The following is an 18,125-nucleotide window of genomic DNA, read 5'->3' as shown; positions in this document are numbered from 1 at the left end:
GCCAGCTGCAGCTGGTCGTCTGGAGCTGATCACATCAGCCCCGAATGTCAGCCCTCGCGCTATGTTCTCGCCTCCCGAGCTGCCTCCTAGCATTGGTTGCGGCATCAAAATGGGTGCCAAATATCGTGTTTTATTCAATAATATCTTCTCCGCAAGTTACTTTTGTGCGACAGATTGTGAACAAGCCTGTCATAAAATGCAATGGCCGTTATGGAGAAATTGCATGCAAACACCTACACCGACTGCTACACATACGCTAACTAGTGCATCAACACTAACTGGTGCATCTATACTAGCTGGTACACCCAAACCGGTACACCTATACTGGCACACCTATACTGACCGGTGCACTTATAGTAACTAGCATACGTTAACAGACTGGTACAACTACACTGACTGGTGCATCATTACTAACTGGTACACCCATACGAGTCGGTCCCATTGCATAGGGACCTATACTCGTTGATTCTTTCGCGTACACAAAAGGGGCAGCACACGCTGGTGCTATTATAACTTAGCTCAGCCCTACACCGTCTCCTTACGTTGTGATGCGTTTCAAGCGCATCGCTGGCAACAGATGTCTGAAGCAAAATGATGACCGCTGCATACGTAACAATGAATACACCTACTGTCTGGCTGGCACCCAGTTACCAGCGAACCATGCTTCCTCCCTGCCGCAGCCGCACTCGTCACTCCGCGAACAGACTGTCTGATGCCGTGGGGTTCGGGTAGAACGGACAGAGCACCGAGTCGGTGACGTCCGAGCCGGGCGGGGCCGCCGCCGCGCGTAGCAGCTGGTCCTGGAACTGGCCCTGCTTGGCCAGGCGGCCCTCCTTGCCGTGCAGCGCGCGCGCGCGAATGAACGCCACCACCAGCTCGGTGCTGACACGCGCCATCTGGAAGGCGCAGCCGTGCGCGATGAGCACGAGCGGCCGCTGCCGGTCGACGCGGAGCGACGGCGTGACCACATGCTTGAAGATGCAGCGCAGCACCAGCGAGCGCAGCTGGCGCAGCTGGTTCGGCTCCACACATGGGTGATGCAGCAGCACGACCGCGCCGTGCTCGACGCTGTGCAGCCAGCGCTGCGGCGGCAGGTACCGATACGAGCCGTACACGGGCCAGAGCGGCCGGTGGTGGCCGTACGTCGGCACGCCCGCACCGTACTCGATGCTGGCGTTCATGCAGACGTGCGCCAGGGGAATGTCGTCCGGCAGGCGGCGCTGGCAGTCGACGCGGCCCGGGATAGGTGGCACTACCGACAGCCGCTGCTCGGCCGGGCAGACGTAGGGCCGCGCGCCCTCCTCCCAGTCGCGGGTGAGGTTGGTGCGGCCGTCGTCGCAGCTCGGGTCGGACACGCCCATCAGCACCTCGTGCCGATGCGCCACGCTCGGCAGCTGGCCGGCGCTCCTGATGTGCAGGTGGCGCAGGTAGGCCTTGTCGTACTGCGGGTGATAGTGGACGCTGACGCCGGCGTCGGCGCCCGGCAGGCGGCGGGCAGTCAGCACGTGCGGCCGCCCGGCAGCCGAGCGCAGTGGCAGCGGCAGCGACGGGGGCGGCGGCAGCGCCAGCCGCACGGAGAGCGCGCCCAGAGCCAGGCCCGCGCACAGCAGCACCGGCACGGCCGGTCGAGAGTGCATCACCTCGAGCAGCGGCATCAACGTCCACCGGCGCTCCCAGGGCTGGTCGCTGCTCTACACATCACGCTCAGACGCAGGGTTTGTGGTACGGATCATCTAGATCTGACCGCAAGTACTCATGAACTATAAATGCACACATTTGGTTGGAAACAGGAAGATTTCGATGACCTGGAGAGTAAGGAAGTATTTTTCGGACGCAACGCGTTTCGTAATGCCAACGGCACGGGATTGTCCACTCAACAATCCTCCTCTTTAGCAGTTAGTGCTCGCTTTCCAATGACAAAATGAACAGTGTAGCGTCTTTGTTTCCAATTTTTTGCTCACTACACGAAACGAGCGAAGAGTTAAAGCGCTGCATTTGTCAAATGGGAGGGAGACTAAGCCATTTTCCGGCCATGTTTTTTTTCCGCAAGTGCAGCAAGTAGAGGCAGTAAAAGCATTGACCAGTCCTATCTTTGCGCATGGCTTGAACAGTATAATGCGCTGGAATATTTCCGAAGTCAGTAACCGTTTTGATACATGCTAATATTACGGCAACTGTTATCAGGTGACATTAAATAAACAAGATGAAAATAGCAAGAAATCATCGACCGGGGAACGCTTCGCAGACAAAGTTCGTGTATCAAATTATTTACAAAGAGCGTTTACACAGCTTAAAAACAAGAAACCAAACCTGGAAAGGCATTTGCTCTCAGAGACCGATGTGCCCGTAATCGCACCCCAGGCACCAGAAGCGACGGCTTAAGAAACAAGATATATCGATGTCAGGGTACAGCCCCACACCGGATTTATTTGAAACGAAGAATGCTATGTTTACATCGTGCATTAGAAAACACATTCTTTGACACAGAACCAGTTACCTAAAACACATCGCCCTAGACGGCATCGCTGTGCGGCCAACCCACGTCCCGCCAGGTCGCCCCTTGGCAACTGGCAGGACCGCACCGTAAGCCTTTCATGAACACTTGGCCGCGGACAGTCGGTCGGAAACTTACTCATCTCAAATGTGCGTGTCTGTGATCATCCAGACCTACACAGACAGCTGGTCAGGGTCGCGACGGGTCAGCTCCGGCCAGCTGACCTGGCAAACGGGCTCAAGCCTGGCCAGCTGGCCGCCGCCAGTGGTCACGTGCTTAGTTTGCCGCTGACAGGTGGTCATGTGTTCAGCTCGCCGCTGACGGGGTGGCCACGTGTTCAGCTCGCCGCTGACAGGGTGGCCACGTGTTCAGCTCGCCGCTGACAGGGTGGTCACGTGTCCAGCTCGCCGCTGACAGGGTAGTCACGTGTTCAGCTCGCCGCTGAGAGTGGTCACGTGTTCAGCTCGTCGCTGACAAGGTGGCCACGTGTTCAGCTCGTCCGCTGACAAGGTGGCCACGTGTTCAGCTCGCCGCTGACAGGGTGGCCACGTGTTCACTCGCCGCTGAGAGTGGTCACGTGTTCAGCTCGCCGCTGAGAGTGGCCACGTGTTCAGCTCGCCGCTGACGGGGTGGTCACGTGTCCAGATGGCCGGCGACGGGCGACTCCGTGTTCAGTTGGCCGCCGACAGGGTGGTCATGCTGTTGAGCTCGTCCCGGAGGCGCGCCATGAGTCGCACGGTCTCCTCGTCCAGATCTTCCGGCGGACTATCCGTCAGCTGGTCAGCCGTCTGCCGCGAACACGGAGTCGGCGTCAGGTCAGGGGCCGGGGTCACCAAGGGCGGGAGCAGAAGGAAACCCGAGGGCCGGGACACCAGGGACCGGACGTCTGGGTAGTCGACCAGGGTTAAGGAAACACGACAGAGGATTGGGACGGAGACCACCGGAATCACGACTGGGACACCAAGAGCTTCATATGAGTTCAGGACAGAATCAGCTACAGGTCAGACTGCAGGAAACCACATGCCACAACGGGGCCGACCAAAGGCCGTGACAGGGGTGACCAGAAGTTGTGACGAGGGCGATCAGAGGTCATGACGATGGTGACCGGAGGTCGTCACCGTCACGACCAAAGGTCATGACGAGGGTGACCAGAGGTCGTCACCGCCACGACCAAAGGTCATGACGAGGGTGACCAGAGGTCGTCACCGTCCCGACAAAAGGTCATGACGAGGGTGACCGGAGGTCGTCACCGTCCCGACCAAAGGTCACGACGATGGTGACCAGAGGTCGTCACCGTCACGACCAGGGGTCATGACGAGGGTGACCGGAGGTCGTCACCGTCACGACCAAAGGTCATGACGAGGGTGACCGAAGGTCGTCACCGTCACGACCAAAGGTCATGACGAGGGTAACCAGAGGTCGTCACCGTCACGACCAAAGGTCATGACGATGGTGACCGAAGGTCGTCACCGTCCCGACCAAAGGTCATGACGATGGTGACCAGGGGTCCCGTCAGCCAGACGCCACGACAGGCGGACCCAGCGGTAACAGCGGAGGAGACCACAGACCGGAAGCGGGAGTGCAACGGAAGGTCAGACACCGGGGGTTGATGCTGAGAAAACCGCGTCGGGCAGAGAAAACTGAAGATTAGGACAGGCACCCGTGGATCAGGAGCTGCCACCAGAATCAGGGCAGATACTGACCCAGAGATCCCGACACCTTTGAATCAGTTCGAAGGCGAATACAGTCAGAGCTGTGCTCAGAGCAGGCGACATTTCGGGGCACGCAACACGTCCGTGATTGTCGTTTGCCCGACACGGCGGCTGTGGCGGCATACCACGCCCGCGACAGGAGTGATAAGGGCAGCTGCGGTCAGGAGCCACACGTCCTTCGATGCCTTATGCTTCGACCGACAACATTGACTGAAAGTACACCGAGATACCAGGGAACGGATACAAAACACATCACAGCAAGGTAAATCGAGCAATCGCTGGAGTGGTCGCTTCTGGAGGTGCCCAAGCGTAAAGATATTTTAAACTCGGCCGTGAGGCATTCCCTTGGAACCGCGCGTTGCTAGCTTTTGCTGGCAACCATACCCCATGCGTCACGCGCACGACAAACGTCACCTCCATGTTCTAAAGTCGTCGCGATTCGCTCGCGCCACGCACAACCCGACGCCTGCTACGACTCGCGCCGGCGCAGTGGTGAGCCGCTCCCGCGCGCCGAGCCAGGCACCCGCACTGGCTGCGGGCGCGCGCCGCCCGCGCCGCCGGACCCACCTCGCGTAACATGGCGTGCAGGCGGCCTGCGCCGGGCGCCGGCGGCTCTGTCGGCGCCTCGGCCGGCATGACTGGGCTGCCGCGCAGCGACATGAGCAGCTCCTGCGGCCGGTGGCGCCGGATGGTGCTGGGCGCCGCGCGCTGCACGGTGCGCGGGTCGAACTTGGGCGTCACGGCCGGCGTCGAGGCGTGCAGCGGCCGCAGCGGCTGCACTGGCGTCACCAGCTCCGGCGCGGCGGCGGCGGCGGTGGCCGCGGCTGGCAGCCGGCCGCGCTTGCGCGTCGACTTCTTGTTTTGGACGGTGAGCTCGGCCTCGCGCAGCGCCACGTCCACCGAAGAGAGCACCGGCGGCAGCGCCTGTCGGCACGGAGCGGGCCGTGGCCACGACCGTCGCGCTCGCGCGTCGACACTGGATTTTTGACTGGGGGCCCTGAATTGTCGCCATTCTTCAGACATGCAGGGGAAACATGAAAAATTATAGACATGCAGGGGAAATATGTCTGAAACATGTCCGAAGCCTTTTTAATTAGTGACAACTAAAAAATTTTCAGACATGCAGAGGAATGATGAAAATGCTCAAAATATGCCACTACATTTCAGACATTCTTCACACTTTCAACGTTAGACATGGTCCACAAAGTCACTTGAAACAACTCCGCGATTGTCAAAAGAGCCTTATGAAGAGGAGCGAGTCATGAGAAGTAAACTCATTTTCAGCAGTCGGGTGAAGCACACATTGTTCTGGATGCAGCAAATCCGCCAAAAGGTCACGCTCTCAACAGTGGCCACGGATGGGTGTGTACTCCCGCTCGGCGGTCACGAGCGTCACAATCAGGCAGGGGATTATTCTGCTTCCGAATAAGTGAGGGTGATCCTCAAAGCATCGTTTTGGAAGTGCAAAACACAAACATGGGTTGACAAGCATGTCAGCGACGACAGTTTTCCGGACAATCATCGCTGACCTTATAATTTTCGAAATTTAAAAAGCGGTACTTTCGAGGGGCTAAGTATGTTATTTATTTAAACACACGGGGCAGGTCAGATCCAGCTCACCTCCAGTTGCACGGACCAGCTCACCCGACCCCCGACCGGGCCACTCACCTCCTGGCTGCTCTCCCAGAGCGTGCTCTTGGCAGCCGACGGCATCCGCAGCAGCGCCAGCTTGAAGATGCCGTCGATGGACGAGACGGCCTGCTCCGTTTTCCGGCGCATCTCGTACACGCGTCTCTCCACTGGCGGCATCACAAGCAGCCAGGTTAGGCCAGGTGAGAAGTGATCCCCTGTCGGCGGCTGACTCACGACCACGCGAGTGTGCCACGCGGTATCCGCATTAGCTAACACAGCCGCAAAATGATCGAATTTGTACGCTTGCGAACTTCGTCCACAAATTCTAGTATAACTGATCACTGTCGCGCCTTCATATCGCTCAAGTCTAAAAATTGCGGCAGAAGCAGCGACTTGTGCAACAGTGTTCGGAAGGGTTACTCCCGTGGTCCTGGCAAACTACTTTACAATGCACAATGACGCCGCACTCCTAAGTGGGCAGTCCAGTTTACACCATCAATGTGTTCAAACAAAGCATGGAGGCGCGTGTTTGCTCATGATCTCAGGATAGATCAAGAAAGTGGAGAAAGCCATTCATCGGGAAGAACTGGTTCCCCAACCGCTCTCCTCGCGCGTGAAGTCAACTCTTTGCGTAACCTAGATACGAACGGCAACGCTGCGCTGCCGCAACGCGACCCAATGATGCGGCTCATTTGATTGTGAGAGGATGCTGACTCCATGAAAGCCTCGAGGCGAGCCCCTATCTCATACAGGCTTGGCAAGGCCATCTTCCAGGGTGTCCCAGTTATCTCGAGCTCGCTGTGGGTAACTGTGAGGCTCACTGGTTGCATGATTGCCTGTGAACGGAACTGACTGCAACAACAAATCATTTCATGCCGTTTCTCTCAACGAGTGAAAAAATTGCATTCCTAATCAGTATTCAGCACTAACAAATTACGAATACATGAAACACTGTTGATACTGTCACTTTTGTGCTTTGTCTTCGGCCCCCACGCCATGGACTTGAACGCTGTCATAACATTGGCATCACCATACGGTACTTGCCTCCATTTGGGCTAATGGTAATGCCCAAACTTTACAGCATAATCCCATGCAAAAAGAACAACCCTGGACATACCGGACAAAGCAGGATAATAGGTGGCCATCCGTCGCATCCTTAACTAAAACGCATTTGTTTTCAGCTCTTTAACGTTTGCTTTCCCTGCGTAAATCACACCGCTAAGAGCACTTCGCCGAAGCGTGGACCTTACGCCTGAAAGTTCCTGCCTAAAATATGAATGTTGAGTGCTCTTCATAAGCAATAATTAATTCCATGAACAACAGAAAACACTATAAAAAACCACAGAAAACACTATCTCGGCGTGATATGAACTCGCGGTCGAAGCGTCCGAAAGCCCCACTATCCTGTGCCGCCTGGCTCAATTCGTTCAGCGACTTGCCAGGTTTTCCGGGATCGTCGTCCGTCGATCGATCGTCGATCGTGACGTCGTTCAACTTTTCCGTGCGCATCACTCATCAGAGAAGAGGAACATGATCCGAATGGAGGATGGGAGCGCAGCCCTGACAACCATGTCTTAGCAATGTAAGCAACATGCGAGCGCGCAACGTGGATAGAGTTTGTGCCTACTGGCCAGAGTGGTGACCCCGAAATTCTGTGTTTTGAGCGTGAGGCTGGTGCACGTAGTGACCTCCATGTCCAAGCACCCATTGGCAGTAAACACGACCATTAGGCTTAAGGCTCGGACGAATGAAAAAGGTGCACTCATTGGCAACACTACGTCTTCGACACATTTAACATATAAGCTAAATAAATGGCCCCAACTTAAATATACAGCAAAGTCGGAGCATGTTTAATTGACCATCCACAAATACTGTTATGTCCTGGACAGGAAGTGCAATTGTTGAGAAAATGTGCGTGGAAAATTGAGGAAAATATATCTGTATGTGAGGGTTGGTACATCGGTGACCATTTCGATGGAATCTCGTGTGAACATTGCCACATGCACCACGACACATTGCCTTACAACAATCCTGGAAGGGATGGCCAGGCTTTTTTACCTTAAACCGCGCCCAGGCAGGTGCGTACTGTGCGACGTCCTCCACAACGATCATACACCAGAAAATGTTTCATGCTGCACATAAGCCAAAAAATGGAGCTGCAAACTGTGAACTGTTTGGAAGCTATGCAATTCAATGTGTGACTAACAGAAAATAGTTGAAACCAGATCAGCCACCAGATGAAACCAGATCACTTTACGCTATTCTATTTTCATGCAAAGATTTCATCCATACAAAGGCATCGTTCACGCACACCCATCAAACCCAAGACAGTTTTGATATTGTAAGACACCGAATGAAGAGGGAACAGAAAAGGGAACGGAACATGATACAATGAATATGGATTGTGGAACAGCCTGAGGACGACGTTTCAGCTAACAAGCCGTGAGTGACTATTGCACGCGTGCGAAAATGCTCACCTTCCATGTCGAATTGCTTCAGCAGTGATTCCAGTTTTTCTTTTCGCTCTTCATCTTCCGGTTTTGACTTAGGGCGGGCATTCTTTTTCCGTGGCATTGCTTATCAGTTCTTATTTTCTCTACTCAGAATAAGTTCTGTTCCTCTGAAAAAAACAAATGCAGATGAACTGGCAGGATAACATCACCAATATTCTTGATGATGGACGATGGCTTATTAAATACGATTGGGAAATAATACATAGCTGAAGGGATATAGTGAGAGAGCAGTGAATTGCTTAAGGCCCGTCCACACTAGCGCTCAGTTACCGGACGCGCGTAAAGCGCAGGTGACGTCGTGAGAACAGTGCGACGTGCAATACATATATGAAGGTGCTGAAACTGAGTTCTGCTTGTTCGTCGCAATGTATGCTATACCTTGAGTCCAAGTCTCCGTTTAACCCCTTTACGGGCGAGGGGGCGGGGAGGCCGAGTCCAGCCGCCCTCTCGGGTTTCCGCTGGTTTTCCTTTCTGCGTTTGCTTTCAAATACTTAGGTATGTGGTATGCGCAGAGGCGGTTTCAGAGGCTGAAATTGGAGGGATCCTCCAATGATATTCGCCGATCTTACCAAGATGGTGGCCTCTCCGGAGTCATATGCACTGCCACCCGTTTACAGGAGAAACTGATAACTGGTGAATACGACGGCTGCAGCATGGGTATGGTTAGTGAAATATGAGAAAACTAGCATGACGGAGCAGCTTTCAGGATTCTAAATGGGGAGATTCCGAACAGTATGAAATGCGATGTGGGTCGGCGGTGCACGCCCTTTAGTAATAATTTTTGGTAGACATGGAAATACATGTCGTTCAAACAACATCATTCATATGGTGTGTTCAGACTTTGTAAAAGGGGTGCAAAGCAGCATGGCCTCAAAGCTATACCAGCACTACAGTTTATGACTGCGTGTCGTAGGAAATATTCGCGCAAGTTACGCTGGATGAGCGAAAAGAGCATTTCTGCAAGAGGCGCTTCCAAGGATTTGAGCGACGAGGGCTCATAACACCCGGAACACGAAGACCTAAAATGGGTTGGTACAGTCCGTCATTGACTTCCGTACAATAAACAGCATCTTAACAAAATTGCCAAAGGCGAGTCCACCAACAGCGAAAAGGGGCGGGGTTGCAGTCCACAGAAACAGCTTGCCAACATCTTTGGGCCATCAGGCAGCGCCTGTGGCAATGGACCAAGCTTCCACCACCCCACACAGTTGGTGCTCCCCTCCTTGGGAAAACTAGGCATGCCTATGGCACCTGAACATACATTCTATACAGGCACCACACATCAGTTACAGTGCAAAATGTCATTGCAGCCAGTGACAATATCTCCACTCTGCTAGCTTCTCCCTTCCTCCACCCCAATGGTCACCCTGGCTTTGTCTATGCTGAAATTGGGTTCATTCCCATGCATTATAACAAAGCAAAGCACCCCTTTGTTCCACACACACTCACTTAAAACAGCATTTCACTGTCAGAACTGTACTATTCCATTTACCCCACATGCACTCACTTGAGTTGTTTTGACACATCACACAACTGTCTAGAAAGACGACAAAAAACTACAGAATTAACTTGGTACCAGCATGATTTACACAGGCAGTGTATTTAGCACTATTGAAAACTGGGGCAGAAGTCTTAATGCCCACCAGAATGATCATTATGTTGCAAAGATGCTAATAAGGTGCTGGGAGATGAGAGGTGAGCCTTGGCAATTATAGCAAGTGCAACACACATCTCCAGCCTGTAAGCTCCTGTAACCCTATATGTGCAAATCTGCAAATGTAAATATAACAGTTCAAACTTATGTCAAATAGATTTTTGGCAGTTCCTGCACACAGTATACTAGATACAGCAATGTAAATAATTTTTTAACACCTCAGTGATCAGGGCACACTATGCCTGGTGTATATTTGTGCAGGGCTCAGTTCAAGCCAGAATGTGGTGAACTTTGAACTTAATCTGGACTTTGCAAAATTGTTGTGCAAGAAATTATAGCACCAATCATTCAATTATCTGGGATATTGGTTTCCCACACAATCAATCGGGTTTAACACAGAAAACTTGTTGGACATGGATTTGGTGTGCATATTCACTGAAACATTTCATACAGTTTGATCATAAATGTAGCAGTTTCTCAGATACTTTTCTCAGATCTCAGATACTTACAGTTAGCCTGAAACCACTCTCAAAACATCATAACTCCTTAAAACATTGGAACTGTGTGATGAGGTCCGTGGTTTGTGGGTGTACCAAATTATTAGGTCTTGTCAGACATGTTCAGAGTAGTGTGTAAGTATGCCAAAAGTCTGAGTGCCCGAGTTTGGTGCAGTAAGCAGCTAACACCAATTCCAGTGCATGGAGCAAACATTTCCAGGTATTGTTTGTTGTAATGAGGATTTCAACCAAGCATACTTCCACAATGCTTTCAGCATATGTAATTGGATAACTTCCACAATTTATCCTGAGCTGCGCACAAGTTTAACTCATTCAGTCCATTTATCCACATATATTGTCCAGTGCAGTGGGTGGACTTTTTCCACTTGTCCCTCCATGTCATCCAGCTTCCCATTTATAGTCCAATAGACAGAGCAACAGCACAAAGGCTTAAGCATTCTGCATGGACACACAGCTTCTCCTCTCAAAAACAAAGACAGGTAACTACACACCACATCGTAGTGGCTAAACACACATTTAATCCACAGCATCACACACATACACACACGCACACACCCACCAGCTCACCTTGTAGTAAACGATCGCCACAGTCGCCACAAAACACAGATATTTCAAAATACTGGCGCTGCTTGTGCGGCTGCAAGGCCCAATACGTCGTGACACTAAAACACTGTCAAAATTTGAACTGAATTGTTCCTCAGTTTAGTGTACAGTGGGGCTGCATTAAAAAGCAAGCGCAAAAGGCCCTGTAGACTGTTTTCTAATTGCAGGCAAAAATCGTGATCAAAAGATGCATCATTAGCGAAATAGGTGCAGAGTAACCTGAATATCGGAATATCGCATGCTTCCAGGAGCGCAGCCAGAACCTTGGCAACGGGGAGGGTGGAAAGACTACAGATTTGACAAAGAGCCCCTGAAAGTGAATTCTCCCCTCCTCCCAAATTGCTGTATACGATCCACTGATTAATGAATACATTTTTCCATTGCTATTTTTCATGTTTACCCTCTATAACTGGACCAGAAGCGAGAAGCTACCTCGAGATAAATTCTGTCTTAACTTTAAAGTAAAACTTGAAAACATCGAGTGTTTAACGACTGCGTGACATAAATCGCCGGTGCTCTTCATTTTACAATGGTCTAGTGAATCCTGGTCCATTCGATCTGTTGTCAGCCTGATTGCCAGCTGGAATGCGTGACGTCATGCGTGCTGACGGAGTGCTCGATGTGAGGGCTGACGGGGAAGTTTTTTAACTTTGCCTTGATTTTTTCCATTACCTTTTACCTACATATGGCCATACACTCTCTGGATGACCGCTGACCATTACGAACCACCTATAAAGCGGTGTTTGGAAGTGTGGATCCTGCTCAGATATTATCAGCATCTATTCCGTCCGTACTGTGGAAAATAAGAGCTTCGTGGAAGTTTAGCAGACACTGAACGGTTGCGGCTTCGTTCCGCCTGGGTGCCAGCCGACACTTAAAGTCTACGCCCGGTCGCCATCGGAGGTGCCGTTTGCACGGCCCGTCCCGGGGGCCGACGCTCAAGGTCGATGACTGCCGGCCCGGGGGACGGGACTGCATTCCGATGCTACGCGGCTCACGCAACCTGCAGCTCAGCAGCATCCGATGCTACACGTGCGAGGGCGCCGAGGCAAGCACTGGATCACCACGTCATCGCCAGCCTAACAGAAAAGCGTCCGATGCCACGCCACCGTGGGCGTAGGACCCGTGCGTCACAGCGCGTAACCCTACAGCTCGGCACAGCCACAGGGTCGCCGCTGCAGGAAGGTAACGCGTCCCCTACAGCTCGAGAGACACCGCGTCGTCCACGCAACAGACCGCACAGCCACTGAGGCCACGCAACCGCGAACACAGGAGCCAGGCGTCGCCGCGGAACCAGCAGCCCGGCATGGCAGCTGTGTCACGCACGCCTGGCGAACAATTACCCGCCACCACGTCGACCTCGGGGAACGACACGATCCTAGCGTCTCATCAGTGTCAGGCCGGCTCACCTTACCGAACTATTACCGACCACTTTCGGCGGTATAAATGGGTTAGTTTTTAGGATTTCTGCAGTCACCTTTTCGCCAGGACTGGCGAGGGCCCGGGCTGCCTGTGCTGCTGTAACCGTGTTCTCCACTGCGCTCTTCAACAATGTAAGAACGTCAGCCTTTCATCCCTGACTAGCCGGGATTACATGCCCTCCGTGAGTGTCACTCTCTAGGTGTTGGGGTTTTATTCTTGTGCATTGTGAGTGCCACATTTTACCCATTCCTACCGGCGCGTTGCCTTGACACTTTTAGCAGAGTTTGTTGTATGGCAGTGCATGCTTTCAAATGCGTGAATGTGCTTTAATCTTCTTCACAGGTCGGGTGTCTAACCACCCAGCAGGACAGCCAGTAGCAGGAATGAGCTTCAGCGGAACGATGCATGAACAATTCCAATAGTACTTGCATTGGCAAAGCGCATATTTGAGACACGTGGCGTTTCGTCCTGTTCTCCATCTTTAGCGACTACTCCAACGCTATTAATTTACGGCGGAACGTGACCACGAATCACACCAGTCGCTGTCTATTGTCTTTTCATCACTTTCCTTGACTGTTCAATTCCCCTCTCATGTATCCTTCGTTGTGCTCCCCCAACTTAGAGACATGCCCCCTCCCTAAACGTTCTCATGCACGCAAGAGCTGCGAAATCAAATTCCCGCCTCCCTGTCAGAAGGGTCTTTTAATCTGGTAGCGCTTTCTCTGTCGTCAGCACGATTGTCAGCTGGAATGCGTGACGTCATGCGTGCTGACGGAGCGTTCGATGTGTAGGCTAACGGGAAAGTATTTTAGCTTAACTTCCCCTTCTTTCTCTACCTTTTAGCTCAGACCATGCACCGTCTTACCGCCGATCATGACACACCACCTATAAAATTTTGTTGGGAAGTGACTTCTTTCCAAGCATTACCATCATCTGTCCCATCCGCACGTTCAGTGCTTCTTTTCATTTCCAATTCATTTCAAATTCTTCTCTCTCATTTAAGTGTTTACTTATACCGCTATTAGTTTAATGGTGAACACAGTCACACATCACACTTATCACTGTCACTCACCTTTTTATGGCTACTTTTGGCACTTCAATTCCCTCCTTATCTGTTTAACGTCGCATTTCCCTCCAAAATTAGAGACAAGTTTCCCCACCCAACTTCACGTACTCGCCATCGCTGTAGCTACCAGATCCGAAGCCACGCTCGATCTGTCGTCAGCACGTTTGTCAGCACCGATCACGGTCCAGTATTCGCCCTACGTCACGTCACGTCACGTGACCACAAAGTCACGTGACCCGTGACATCACGCGCCGGCTGACGCTGAAGCCAGGATTTTTTCAGCCCGTCGGCTTGGAGAGAAAGCGATACTAGACTAAAAATCAATCTGAAGCGGGAGTTTGATTTGGTAGCTCTTGGGTCGGCGAGTACGTTACGTGCCGTGGGGGCACTTGGCTTTAATTTTGGGGTTACGCGGCGTAACATAGATAAGAACCGAATCGAAGTGCCAAAAGTAGTTATGAAAACGTGAGTTACAGTGATTTGTGTGGTATGGGGTTGCGTTGCCGAGTAAATTAATAGCGTTATAAGTAAACACTTGAAATGGGAGGGAAGAAATTGAACTTAATTGTAAATGGGAAGGAGCCCTCAACGTACCGATAGGGTGGGTGATGATTATACCGGACCAGAAGCCACACTTACAAACACCAATTGGTTCGTAGTGTGTCATGGGCGGCGGTAAGCCAGAGTTAGGTGTGTGGACTAAGTAAAAGGTGAAAGAAGAAGGGAACTTAAGTTAAAAAGCTTTCCTGTCGGCCCACACATCGAACGCTTCGTCAGGACACATGACGTCACGCATTCCAGCTGGCAAACGTGTTGACGACGGATCGAACGCGGCCCTGGCGTCATCGTCAGCCGGCGCGTGACGTCACAGACCGTGTGATTTTGTGGTCACGTGCCGTGACGTAGGTGGAATACTGGGCCGTGACTGGCGCTGACGACAGATCGAACACGGCCTTTGGCCGCCTTCGATCTATCATCAGCACATTTGTCAGCTAATATTGCGTGACGTCGTGCGTGCCGAAGGAGCACTAGATATGTGGGCTGGCGGGAAAGTTTTAAATTTATTTTACCTTCTTCCCTTACCTTATACCTCAGACCCCACATTAACTCTGGCTGACCGTCGGCATGACACACAACCTACAAAGTGTTGTTTGGAAGTGTTGCTTCTGTTCCAGTATTACCATCATCTATGCGTATATTGAGTGCTTCTTCCCACTTCCATTTCATTTTAATTTCTTCCCTCCCATTTTAGGGGTTTACATATGACGCTATTGATTTGCTGGGGAACGCAACAACACACCACACCATCACCCTCACGCACCTTTTCATGGCTACTCTTGGCATTTCTTCTATCTATATTTTCATCTATTCCATGCGTACGTTGAGTGCTTGTCCCATTTCTAATTCAGTTTAATTTCTTTCTTCACATTTTACGCGTTCACTTATGACGCTATTGATTTACTGGGGAACGCAACCACATACCACACCAATCACTGTTACCTTTTCATGACTACAGTTGGCATTTCAATTCCCTACTTATCTATCTTTCCTTACAAATCTCCCAAAATCAGAAGCAAGGTTCCCCACACCACCTAACGTAATCGCCAATGCATGAGCTATCAAATCAAACTCCCGCTTTTTCTTCCAAGTGATTTTTGTGATCTGGTAGCGATTTCCCTCCATGCTGACGGGCTGACAAAAACCCTGGCATCATCGTCAGCCGGTGCGTGACGTCACAGGCCATGTGACTTTGCGGTCACGTGACGAACTTGCTGACGACAGATCGAACGCAGCCAAATGCCACGTCAAAAAAAAACGTCACGCGCCGGTTGACGCTGATGCCGGGATTTGTTTGTCAGCTCATCAGTATGGAGAGAGAGCGCTGCCAGATTAAAACATTCATTCCGACAGACAAGCGAGAGTTTATTGGGTGCTCTTGCGATGGCGAGTACTTTAAGTGGGTTTGGGGGCATTTGTCTCTAATTTTGGAGAGCGCAACGCAGGACAGATAAGAAGGAAATTGAGCTGCCAGGAGTAGTAACGAAAGGCGAGCGACAGTACTTGGTGTGGTGTGTGGTTGCAATCACCATTTAATTGGCAGCGTTGGAGTGATAGCAAATAATGGAGAACAAGAACGAAACGCAACTTGTCTCGGTAATGGGGCTTGTCAGTACAAGCGGGAGTTTAATGAAAGGACGGACTTCACGTAAGCACAAGGAGCAGTGAAGGATTGATAGACCTTTTCCAAACAAAAATGGGTGAAAACTTGAAAAAAATGAGATGGGATTGGTAAGGATCACCCAACTTGCGAGTGGGAAAGATGGTGGTAACATCAGAGCAGGATCCACAGTTCAAAACACGGTTGGATAGTGTCTCATGGTCGGTTATAAGCCAAAGTTAGTGTGTGGTATGAAGTAGTTAAAAGGTAGAGGAAAAAGGACGGCAAAGTTAAAAACTTACCCGTCACTACGACATCACTCTCGTCAACCCGAACAGCACTGGTGTACGTGGTTTCCAGACTACCCTGAAAGACATGAGTATTGAACAATTGGTTGTCAAGCCCAACCAGCTCCACCGGACATCAACACTGGTAGACCTGATCGCCATCAACGTGACCGGTCTCCGGGACTCAGCTAAGGTTCTCCTCGAGCCTGTGGCGGACCACAAACCAGTGCTGCTCCGCTCTCCCGTCCCCAGAAAGCGCCGACGGTCAGTCACCACCACCGTGCGGCCGTGGAAACGCGTCGACTGGGACGCGTTCAACCTGAGTCTGCTGCTCGCCAATAGGGAGCCGCTTAAAAAAAGAAGGGATAACTTCGCGGATCCTGTACATCACCAGGACTGCCTTGATGTGCACAGGACACTGCATGCCCCCTAATCTCCCAGTGCACCGCGTGCTCTATTCGTGACGCGATTCAAATCTTCCCAACATCAAACTCGGGCTGTTTTGGGCGTTGCTGGCTCGCTACATGTGCCGCGCGTCCGACTCGCCGCCACCCAGCGGTATTTTCCACACCGCGTCGTCGTCGCGTGGAACCGGCAGTCTGTGGTGGCCGTTCGTGTCCCCACGCACCAGGAATTCTGACGGTATTAAATCGCTGATTCATTGACCGAAATTGCTTTTACATGTGGGTATATGCGTACCTCTGTGTACTGCGTGTGTGTTGTCATCATTTCTTGTACGACGAAGCATACAACAACCGCCACGTGGACTCGCCTTCAGCAAAATAAATATAAATGTAAATGTAATGTCACACCTTTGCGGCATGTTAATGAACATACCCTAATGGGGCCTTAGGACTAGTCATGAGAACTCAGGACTAGCCACTGTGGTAAACGCGACAGGTGAGAAATTAAAGCCATGGTGTAACGTTTCGTAGAATTCCCGGGCAATGGCTTGATGTTCGCGTATGTTTTTGGTAGAACTTTGTTTCGAAGTTTTTCGAAGTTTTCGAAGTTTCCTAACACCTATTACACAAAGGTTTGGGTACATTAGTATGTTGCAAGCCATACAGGACACACACGTTGGAAAAAGCCAGGCATTAAGTGTATTACTTTCATAGTGGTGAGCAGGCAGTCAAATGAGATTTCCCCTGCAGGGTCCGCTGCTTCAAATCGAAATTCAGAGCTATTTGGAAGGTTATCGAGAACACTGGTATTACTGATTACATCGTGCACGTGTTATGAAACAGTAAGTGAAAAAGTGCAAAAAAGTGCTCTTTAACGGGGCTATGTTGGATTTCAGTTGGGGGGCCCGCTGTTAGGTACCGGAGAGCCCTTGGCTGGTACAGGATCCTTCCATTGTCTCAAGGCGAACACTCATCGTAAGTTATCATGTTTCCTTTCAATGTCAAAAGGCCCCAAACGACGCAGGGGACCGTCTGGCGTTCGGAGTTCCATCGTAGTCCCTGTTCAGCAAATGCTCCCTGGCCGACTTGCGGCCCCTTGTGATAGTGGGTGATAATGAGTCGTCTCCAGAGGGGCCGATTTGCGGCCCCTCTGATAGGCAATGTGGGCCCCTGGACGATGCAGGAGCCCGGCATTGTTGTAGGAGCCTCTAGGGGCCTCCAGGTGTAGGGGTCTGGCCCCTCCTGACCTTCATGAAGTTAAATTAAGACATCGTCTGGAGTTGTTGTGATCCAAGAGTTTGAAATCAGCGTCAAAAACTATTCAAAAAACAAGTTCACCAGTAATAAAGCGATTTGGTTTTTACCTTGATTTGCCCTTCATATCTAACCCCAGGTCAGCGACCTAAGGAGGTACAATTATTTTTTATCCCAAAAGTTCGGTTATTCGATTGTCTGCAGCTGTACCAAGCAACGTGCATAAGTAATTTTGGAAAAGCCTTTAGGGCGGGCACCTTGACCTCCTTCCCCTGGGCCCAGGACGCGTGTTAATAAATTGTGTGGTCAGCGTTTTACCAACGAGTTTGAAGTTTATATCAGCAAGAAAGGCCATACGCTCTTGTTGTTCTGGCGTTATGAGTTGGAGTTGTCTGAAAATAATCGACC

At 51.3% G+C, this 18,125-nt stretch overlaps 1 protein-coding gene across 1 annotated transcript; it reads right to left on the bottom strand.

The window, feature by feature from the left end:
• Window positions 1-125: 125 nt before the first annotated feature.
• On the bottom strand, window positions 126-1,655 carry LOC119110138 (uncharacterized). The gene is made up of 2 exons (XM_037233875.1): window positions 1,558-1,655; window positions 126-1,461 (listed from the first exon to the last, which is right to left on the bottom strand). The coding sequence occupies exons 1-2, from the start codon at window positions 1,653-1,655 to the stop codon at window positions 690-692; spliced, it is 870 nt and encodes a 289-aa protein (XP_037089770.1). The 3' UTR covers window positions 126-689.
• Window positions 1,656-18,125: the final 16,470 nt, after the last annotated feature.

The sequence above is a fragment of the Pollicipes pollicipes genome, unplaced genomic scaffold (genome assembly GCF_011947565.3).
Source record: "Pollicipes pollicipes isolate AB1234 unplaced genomic scaffold, Ppol_2.1 Scaffold_7231;HRSCAF=8579_pilon_pilon_pilon, whole genome shotgun sequence".
Lineage (NCBI taxonomy): Eukaryota > Metazoa > Arthropoda > Thecostraca > Pollicipedomorpha > Pollicipedidae > Pollicipes > Pollicipes pollicipes.
Note: the sequence above shows the minus strand (reverse complement) of the source record. Positions and strands in the feature narration are given on the sequence as shown.

What these genes read in the sequence shown, in the direction of transcription:
- LOC119110138 (XM_037233875.1), bottom strand. Translation starts at nt 1,655, where the DNA reads ATGCCGCTGCTCGAGGTGATGCACTCTCGACCGGCCGTGCCGGTGCTG. An exon ending in TCCGTGCGGCTGGCGCTGCC is followed by an intron (nt 1,462 to 1,557) that starts GCCGCCCCCGTC and finishes CGCCGGCGTCAG; the next exon opens with CGTCCACTATCACCCGCAGT.